The sequence below is a fragment of the Sinocyclocheilus rhinocerous genome, unplaced genomic scaffold, assembly GCF_001515625.1.
Source record: "Sinocyclocheilus rhinocerous isolate Xijiao unplaced genomic scaffold, SAMN03320098_v1.1 scaffold2834, whole genome shotgun sequence".
NCBI lineage: Eukaryota > Metazoa > Chordata > Actinopteri > Cypriniformes > Cyprinidae > Sinocyclocheilus > Sinocyclocheilus rhinocerous.
Genome location: NW_015662588.1, coordinates 138539 through 148538, shown reverse-complemented (window position 1 = coordinate 148538; position 10000 = coordinate 138539). Strand labels below are relative to the sequence as shown.

Here is a 10000-nt window from a genome sequence, read left to right as displayed (position 1 = left end):
TTAGTCTTTGCAACTTTACAGATCTTCTTTATGCACCAAGAGCTTGTAACACTCCAAAGAGAAAGGAAAACTTGAAATCGCATCATATGACCCCTTTAAGGCTTGAATGGCTTTGATCACTTTTACTGTAAACTTTTACTGTACAGTCTTTAAAATATTTGGATCTTGATCTGAAAATATTGATTTGCAGCATTTGAAGCAGTGTGTGCTGGAGTCTGAGATATAGTATCTCCCATCTCTATCAAATCTCAACATGCTCTCAAAACACTTCTGTGCTGATCACATTTGATCTTTCACTTTGGCTCTCACACACACAAACAACTGGAGCTTTGTCAGTTTCTCTATTAGATCAAATGAACCGAAAGGGACGTTGATATGATCTAGGTCACATCCTTTCAGTTCAGTGATGTGACTTCTTGTTAAAAGCTATTGTTCAGATTTTGGTTATTGACATTATAGCCATTTTAACATTATATAAAAAAAAGTGTGTCAACCTCCAGGAAATTACTTTGTGTCATATACTGTACTGTTGATTCATATCACTTCAGTACTTCATTGATACAAGAATGCAAACCCTGTAGATTTATGTCCCAGCGCTTTCTTGAAAATCCCTGTGTAAAATACTCTATGGGTAAAAAAAAAAAGAATCTGAATCTGGTCAAATTTCATTTTAAAATAAAAATACAAATGCTGTATTCAGCATAAATTAAATATGGACACATTTTTTTTGGAAATTAACATTATCCCCAGATGCATTTACTAATTCTCATTATTACAACGATGTTTTAGTATTATTTATATCCTATTATAGCATTTATTAATATTTTGAAATATCTTTCTATTTTCAGTTTATTTTAATTTTAGTTAAAGTTTTAGTCATTTTATTTTGTGCTTTTGTCATTTTAAAATATTGTAACATATTTTTTAATATAATTTTTTATATTCATATTTAATTTAGCTTTGATTTATATTTATTTCAGTTTTGGTCAGTCATGTTGGTACTTCATCCCAAACTTATTTTATTTCATCTTGTTGCCAAGGCATTTCTAATTTTTCATCTAAGATATATATTTTATTTTATTTCAGTCTTATTTCAGCAAATTAAATTCAATTGAAATTCAATTCAATTATTGTTATTATTAAATACTCTTTACATTCTAAAGACTGTGCAACATGTGCTACAATGTATGATTACATTGTATACAAAGAGATTTATTCAAATTGCTGGAATGTGAAATGAGGGGGGAGAATGAAAAAAAAAGAAAAGTTCTCCACAGGCCAGTGGTCGCTGTCATTCATGTCAGCAGAAATCATCATATCTTAATAATGAATGACTTCTAGCTTTGTTGCTGAGAGTTTCAACGTCTTTTGAGTTATACTAATCGACTTACCTGACAAAACAACTTCCACCAGGTCCCCTTCCTGGATGTCCGACACAGCCTTGACCAGCTGCAGGATGTTACTGCTGTTGGTGTCATGCTTGAAGAGGAGGATCTTGTCATAGATCCCATAAAAGCCACATTCAGGAAACTGGACAAAACAATGAAAGAAAGAAACATCGATTAGCTTCATTTATAACCCATCTATACATATCCACTACACTCTGCTAATGTAATATTTCTCTTTTCCTGTTGTTAACAACTTTCACCGCATTACAGCAGCTCATTAGAACCACAGCATCCTTAGATTTTTGGCTCATGAACAAACATGGAGAATCCAACTTTGAGATGAGCTACTAAGATTGCTGGTCATCATGTTAATGAAGAGCCATCTGCAAGGGTTCCTGATGGTGGCACTTTTGCAGGTGTACCCACCAGGGATCTCCTCTCTTATTTGTGCAAGTGTTGCACGTCAAGGTGGGGCGGGGGTGTTCTTTGCTTCTGCCAGCTGCATTTTGAAGATTTCCTGTTGTTGCAGAGAAGAGCTTTTAATTTTCGTAGCTCTGATGTGTCGAGAGCTGCCATAAGACTTTTGAGCGGATTTAGAGGTTTTATGTTGTTTGTGTTGTTTTAGGATATCAAACTTTTGAAATTAAAAAGTTCAAAACAATTTGTAAACATAACACAAGTTACATAACCAGAAACTTCTCTTATGTCCAAAACAATAATTTATTGAAATGAATGATGCTCGAAAAAATGGTTAGGTACGATTTTTTTTTTTTTTTTTTTGGACTTTTTAATGTCAGATTAATGCACACGGCAGCCCACATTTATGCCAACAATGCCTATTCAGTGTTCATAAACTTGGGTCGCTCAGTCAGTCATGTTGAAGTAATAAGGAGGCAGTAGGATAGATACTATTATTCATAAACATGAGAAGTAGTAGATCTTATTCCAGTAAGTATATAACTAACAATAACAAATATAGGTAAGCTTTGCCAAAGTTATGTTTTGCCGTTACCTTTGCCATTAAACATTTGACTGATTTTGTCCAGAAACGAAGATTCTGTCATCATTTACTTACACTCTTGTTGTTCCAGACCTGTATGAGTGACTTTCTTCTGAGGAACACAAAACAAGTTATTTTGAAAACTAAACTTTTTTAGTCCATACGATGAATATCAAAGGGGTCCAATGTTGTATGGACCCCAGTGACTTTCAAATGATCTTCTTATGTTCCACAGAAGAAAGAAAGTCATACATGTTTAAATGACATAGAGTGAGTAAATGAAGACAGAATTTTAATTTGGGGGTCAATAGGGTTGGGTATCGTTTGGGTTGCATCTCTGGTATTTTCATAATTAAGTATATTTATAATCCATTGCTAATCGATGTATTTTTTTTTTAAGTATTTAAAGTATTTTCTGCCTCATTCTGTGACAAGAAGCCACATCAGATCACAAAAGGAAGCATTTGACTGGTGTTGTGGAGTAAAAAGGTTATAATTTTCTCTTTTGTTGGACAACAGGTTTAGAAATGTGAATACAAGGGAAGTTTAGCTTTAGGCATTTTAATTTAAGCATGTTTAGCTTAGTTAACGGAAGGCTACCTGCTGCCATCAGAGCAAGTGTAATTACTGCATTCACGCGCTCCTCGGATGCTCTCATTTCCCGAGTTGTGCTTAAGTCGGAATGTGAAAACAACATGGACACTCTCGTTACTACAAAGATTTGTTGGATTTGTATTATTAGAGATTTTCGACTTGAGTTCACGTGCATTTTCTAAGTCGGGAAATTATTTTTCACATGCGGTGCCGGTGATGATGCTTCTTACATCCGTTTCGGAGAACCAGAGGACAAATATTTCAATCGATCGCTCAGGCATGGCACCGAAATGAGGCACCGAAATCTACGTTCGGATTCGGTTCTAGTACATAGCGGTTACATAGGTACCGGTGCCATATTGGTACCGGGTTTCGGTATCCAACCCTAGGGGTCAATTGAATCTTTAACTGTGCTTCAAAATGTGTTTTGTTTTGTGTCACAGTGTGTTCAGGCTTAGCAAAGAGGCTGATATTGAAGAACGGTTTTCTACAAACTTGAGTGAATCCAACAGATAACTCATAGCCCATGAGTAAAACTTTGCATCTCATTTTACATTCAAAGACAAAGTTTTACTTTGAGACTTTATTGGTACATTAGCAAAAAACAGCCTAAGGGTCAACAAGAGGGTGGAAATGGTCATGTAATATTACATTATCACTGCAACAAAACTTTGACAAACATTAGCATTGGCCCCTTAAGATAAATAAAATGATTAAAAATTCTGTGATCCCTTTAAGGACTTTAGATTGTGGCCTGGTGCATTTTTAAAACCATATGGCGATGTTAAACCAATAAAAATAATTTACATCCAACACCTTTTAAACACAAGGCATGTAGAGCAGCAGAAGACGCAAAGGAGCTGCTCTCTGATGAAGATCTTGCAGGGGGATTTCGACACAGTGTCGCTCAGAACCTATTTGTGCTAATTAGCATGAGAGCTGGTGTGGTGGATTTGGTTGGTTGCCTTTCATTTCGAGCTGACAGCTGTGACCGTGATGTGATATAAGCCTGAGAGCCAGTCGGGTGTGATACGCGAGCACTTCTGCATTACAGCCGTCGTCTGCCAATCATTGAAGAGCGAAATCCCACTTGGCACCGAGCAACTACCTGGCATGAGAAGATTAGCTACCTGAACAAGCCAACTTGGATCGAGTTTTAAATGAGAAAGCTGGGCACAGTCAATAGCATGACAAAGGTGCAGTGTTACATATAAGGGATGACAGAACAACAAGGATGAAAAAAGATATAGCCGCCCCATACAAAGAAGTCTGGTATGTAGTAGCCACCCGGTCAAAGGAGTGTGGGACGTAGGCTTGATAATGTCAGTCAAATGCATAGGGACTTATCAGTGAAGAAGATCTCCTGAATACTTTATAATGTGCCATTCAACGCATGTCATACAACTCAGTGAGCCAGAAGCCATCACAACCAGCATACCAAACCAGACTCTTGCTGAAGACCCCTCGTCTTGTGTCAATGTGGGTGTGCAACACTGACACTGGAGAAAGTCAGTTGGATTTTTTCACTACAGAACATGGAATCATGGCTGATATAATAGCACACTGAAAAGAGCATTCATGTGTAAAGAATCCTGTAAATAAGTAAAACTAGGTTTAAGGTTCAACCAGAATGGTATGCTGGTCTCACATCCAAGTACAAGGTGGAATTTGGAGGGATTTTCCAAAAAAAGAAACTGATATGACGTAGTTTTGAACAAAATAAACTTCAAGCAAGTTCGTTTAGAGCAGGGGTGTCGAATTCAGTTCCTGGAGGGCCGCTGTCCTGTAGTGTTACCCTAATTAAACACACCTTAACTAATGTAATCAAGGTTTTCAGACTCCCTAGAAGCTTCCAGGCAAGTGTGTTGGAGCTGGTTGGAGATAAACTCTGCATGACAGTGGCCTTCCACGACTGGAATTTGACACATGTGGTTTTGAGCAGGGATTTCCAACCCTGCTCCTGGAGAGCTACCATCATGTAGACTTTAGTTCCAACACTGCTCCAACACACCTGCCTGTAAGCTTCTAGTGAGTCTGAAGACCTTGATTACATTGGTTCAGGTGTGTTTAATTGAGGTTGGTGCTGAAATCTGCAGGACAGCAGCTCTCCACAAGCAGGGTCGGAGGCCCCTGCATTATAGTTTGTTTCTGGAGTTCAAACAGCTTGATAAAGCGGACTTTAGAAAAGTTTGCTCCAGCTGGTAAACACCTTCAAACTACCATTGGTCTATGGCAAATACTTAATAGTTAGGTGTGCTCTGGGGCTCATCTTCTTTGATATGTAAAGGCTCCAATATACTTAAAGTGAAATCAAAGAACGAAAGTGTGTGATGTAATTTCAAACAAACTCATGCCAAAATTAAGTTTGTTTGCCATTCATTTTGGTAGTTTGAACCCACTTGCAAACTTTCCGGAAAACTTTGCTTCGGCAGGTAAATACATTTGAACTACCTTTGAGCCATGGCAGTTATGTTATAGGTCCATAATAGGTACGTAATACTGTAGGTTTGGCTCTGTGGCTCCACAATCCTTGATGTGGATATCTTCGCCTGTACATTTCTTCTGTTCAGTCCATCAAAGTCAGATGCGAGTAAATATGTGAACAAACAGGAAAGCTGCTTTATAGTAGAAATTGAAGTTGTAATTTTAATTGAAAGCAACACTGAGACTTTTTTCATTTTTAATATTCTAAAGCTGCTTGTTTTAAAGCAATTTATTGTATAAAGTGCTATATAAATAAACGTGACGTGACTTGACCGGAGCGCAGTGTTGCGTATATCAGGGCCTTAATGTAGGATGCACAGTCCGGTGGGGGATCATGTTGACGATGTGATACGAGCATGGAAAACCATTTACAGTGCAAGAGCGAGGAGTGTGAGAACACAAAACCCAGACACGACATCAGAGAGCTCCAAAGCTCCCCGCAGTTGCAGAAGACAGGAAGAGACAAACTGAGACAAAAGGAAAGAGAAAGAATATAGAGAATTACTACACTCCATACCCAAAACAACACCTTTCCACCCAGTTCCTGTTTTTCCCACCGCCAGAACGGCCTAAGGATTGCCATGTGTTCCTTTCAGAGCACATGTGGCTAAACTCCACATCATCGAAAGGAAGAGACGGACCCTAGTCCCTGCATTCCGCTCAAAATACTCCCTCCCGCTTCCAGAAGCTTCCACAAGAAAGTCAACAACTCTCCATCTTGTCTATTTCCAGAGGCTTGAGCTGCTGCCAAAGATTATAGTCCACACCCGGCCCGCTACCACAACTTCTAACCAACCTCCAAACATACTTGACAGCAGCAGGCGGCCTAGAGCGAAAACAGTCACACAGTGGCTTGACGCACTTGCTAAACTAGGCAAAGTCTATCCAGAATCTGTCTGCAATTAATGGAGCTGCTTTAGTGGCTTATGAGTCAAACAGTTATTTCTCTCCCATTATAACTATAGCATAAAACTGCTATTACACAGTCTCAGAAAGGCCACAGTTTGTTCATTGACTGCCTTATGCACATTTTATACAAACATGACAAGCTCTGATCTGATTGGATGACAGTAAGGGGCTTCACCAATGAGCACTTTTGACAAAGAACTAATTACTGTATTTGAAAGTCTGCAGGTTAGTGGAATTAAATACTAAAGAAAATACTTACAAGAGTCGTTTGAGGCACTTGGTAGGAAAACATACATGTACTGAACTGTTAATCTTTAGGGATACATTTGTTGAATAACTAATCGTGAGGAGTGGGACGGGGCCGAAAGCCATGGGAACGGAGTAAATGATAATGTGCGACACCTGCGCCACTCACTGGTCTCGAGTCCCACGGAGGAGAAACTGGCCACTTCAAAGGGCCCTTCGGAATGAAGGATTTCGAAGGGTACAACTGATGGACACTTCGGGCTACCCATGATCCTTTGTGCAGATTATTTGCATGATGACGGCTCCTCCATGAGGGCATGTGATGATGACGCAGAAGGGCACTTCAAGAAACAGTTGTTTGGTCCCCTATATCCTTCAACACTTCGAAGCTCTCACTCCGGAGGGTAAACCCTTTGAAGGGATTAGGGCAAAGGGATGAGCCCTTCCGAATGGAACGCAGGGTAAGTTGGTCTCGAGACCGGTGAGTTGCGCAGGTGTCGCACATTATCATTTACTCCACCGGCCTCGCTCCGTTCCCACGGCTCTCAGCCCCGCCCCACTCGTCACACTAATATTTATTACACTCTCGGGACAAAAATTTACAAAAGCTGTCACTTTGAAAGGGGCAGTACCCTTTCAAAAGGTACAGCTTTTTACCTTATTTACCCTTAAGGGTGCATGTAAGTACCTTAAAGGTACATATTAGTACCTAAATGATGCATATTTGTACCTTTTGAAAAGGTACCACCCCACTTACAGCTTTTTTTCTAGATTATAAAGTCTACACATTGCTGCTTACATCGCATGGATTTTAAACGCATCACTGGTAGTTGGACGCACCGGAATAGAGAATGGATTTTAGGTATGCTGTTGTCAAAATATCGAGTACCCTGGGGTTATTAAATAAAAAGAGCAGCCATAGGCCTATTGCATTTAAATTCAACATTTATATAAACAGGGACAAAAATGACAGCAAAACAATTAAATGACCAGACAAATAATCTTACAAATGGAAAACAGAATGTTAAATTAATTGAAGAGGTTTGCCCATTTCCTATAAACAAACCAGGCTCATTTGAAAACCTGAGGCAACATTTCTGTATTGATTGATATTTCTATATCAAACAACATTTTCAATGTCAAATAGAAAATGAAGTATGTACTTTGCTGGTCTAAAACAATACACTCAAATATAAGAGGAGTCATAAAATTGCCTGTATACTTTAACTAGCTACAACAAGCACTTGCTACTTACTACTGTACAAACCCAGTGCTCGTTTTATTTGTCAATTAAACTGGTAGCAAAAAAGATTTTCCAGACATTTTATAGTAAATTGACCATAGACCGAACTGTCGGCCACAAATTACTCTGCTACATATGTATCCTCAATTGTTCCTATGCATGTATGCACAGTGGCACAAACAATAGACGCTGGTGCAATCATATCTGCCATTCCCTGGGCTTTGCTTGGAGACAGCGCAGGGTTTCTAAGGGTGCTTTGTGTTGACCAGGATCATGTTTCTCGCATGGTCTCAGGCGGCTGCGCCCATTATGACTGATGAATTATGGAAAACATTGCCCCATGCACAGTGGCACAAACAATAGACGCTGGTGCAATCATATCTGCCATTCCCTGGGCTTTGCTTGGAGACAGCGCAGGGTTTCTAAGGCAGCTTTGTGTTGACCAGGATCATGTTTCTCGCATGGTCTCAGGCGGCTGCGCCCATTATGACTCTGATGAATTATGGAAAACATTGCCCCCTTCTCTTCTTTTCTCTTCTCTTCTCTTCTCTTCTCTTCCTTTTGAAAACACAGTGGCAGTCAACACAAACACCTTTCAAAACATCCGTTAGGACTTTAACCTCGTCGTGTCTCATCAGACATGAGTACTGAAAAAAAAAAAAGCTTGCTATAAATAGCCAATGCCCTGCTTTACATGTAATATTGGAAATCTCTGGACTGACTGAAAGCAATAAAGATGAGTGACATTTATTTGCACTTCCAACTGTGACATGTATTTTCTCTCCTCGTATTACCTGTCAAGTGCCAATAAAGGGTGATCCCCAGTGCGCTCCAGGGATTTGGACTGATCTGGCAACAGCTTTTTCTAATAAAAATATATCAAATAAACTGCACAGATGATCTCCAAATACGGCATTTTTTCCCCTCAGCTCAGACTATAAAGCATATATTGAAGCTGAAATTCTTACACTGTGTTTGTCTTATTATAAAAATGTTGAATAAAATAATAATAGTAATAATAATAAACTATATACATTTTATTTTGTCCCTCATAATATCTTGTCTCTGTTGAGAAAATGTACATGTTGGAACACTTACATGAAAGTTGTGGTCTTTTGACACTAATAATAATTCATACACTAATAATAATAATCTATCAATATGGACATACACTCACACATCCATAGAGTAAAATTATTTACAGACCCCTTTAAACCACTTTGTGGCTTCATTCTGTGATATGGTGATGGTCACATGACCATGGTTTGAGAATGCGAACAGTTTGGCCACAGCAGTTTTAGAATGAATGGTTGCAACACCATGACCCACTTCAGTCTGTGTTTATTCCCACACGTCAAGGCCTCGTTCTTACCAAACAAACTCCGTAATAATGGAGCAAGAAGTCACTTTTTCCTTAGATTGCCGTTTGTGTGCTATCCAAACATCAACTAATTGTAATGGAAATGCCCATTGCTCCCGTTCAGAACTCAAAGACCTGCTTTATAATGTTTAGAGACATTCAGGAGTTTAGAGACTTTCAGGAGTGCCATTGCAGCATAGGAATAGACTATCTTGGCACACAATTCTTGTGTTAAGAACGATTCACATTAGCCTTTGCAGAGATCTGGATTTTTCTTTTCTATTTTTAATCAAGACCGTTTTGGTCTAGAACCCTTTTTTTATATATATACATATATATCTCAAATTGACATTGCAGCCTACATTTTACAATATTTTAAGCGCAAGATAAGCTTTATTAACCCTTTATTTATTAACCCTGTATATCCTGACATATGAAATAGCAGTCAGGGTGAAAAAATCATTATTTATTTATTTATTTAGATGCATACTAATGTCAAAGTTATTCTCGCTATACTGAACCACAATCTGAATGGGGACTTTTTTATTTTTAATAAAAATTGTATTTATTTATTTATTTAGATGCATCAGTCTTTTACGGCTCATATAGTATGATTTAGAACAAAGTTGAACTCATATTCTAGTAGGGGAAAAAAAGAGAAGAAGCTATTCAGAGGCAAAAATATTCAATTAGGTTCAGTTGCTGATATTTATATGGCCAAAAAGAGAATGGATGATATTCTTAATTGTAAATCAATGAGATCTTTTTAAAAAAAA

General features: G+C 38.3%; 1 protein-coding gene across 1 annotated transcript in view; it reads right to left on the bottom strand.

Moving 5' to 3' along the window:
• The window catches only part of LOC107728165 (serine/threonine-protein kinase D2-like), a 42815-nt gene that overhangs the window by 18786 nt on the left and 14029 nt on the right, over positions 1-10000 (bottom strand). The window contains exon 2 of the mRNA XM_016538258.1: positions 1392-1530. Coding sequence (XP_016393744.1) covers positions 1392-1530 — 139 coding nt within the window. The remainder of the gene's footprint in view (positions 1-1391; positions 1531-10000) is intronic.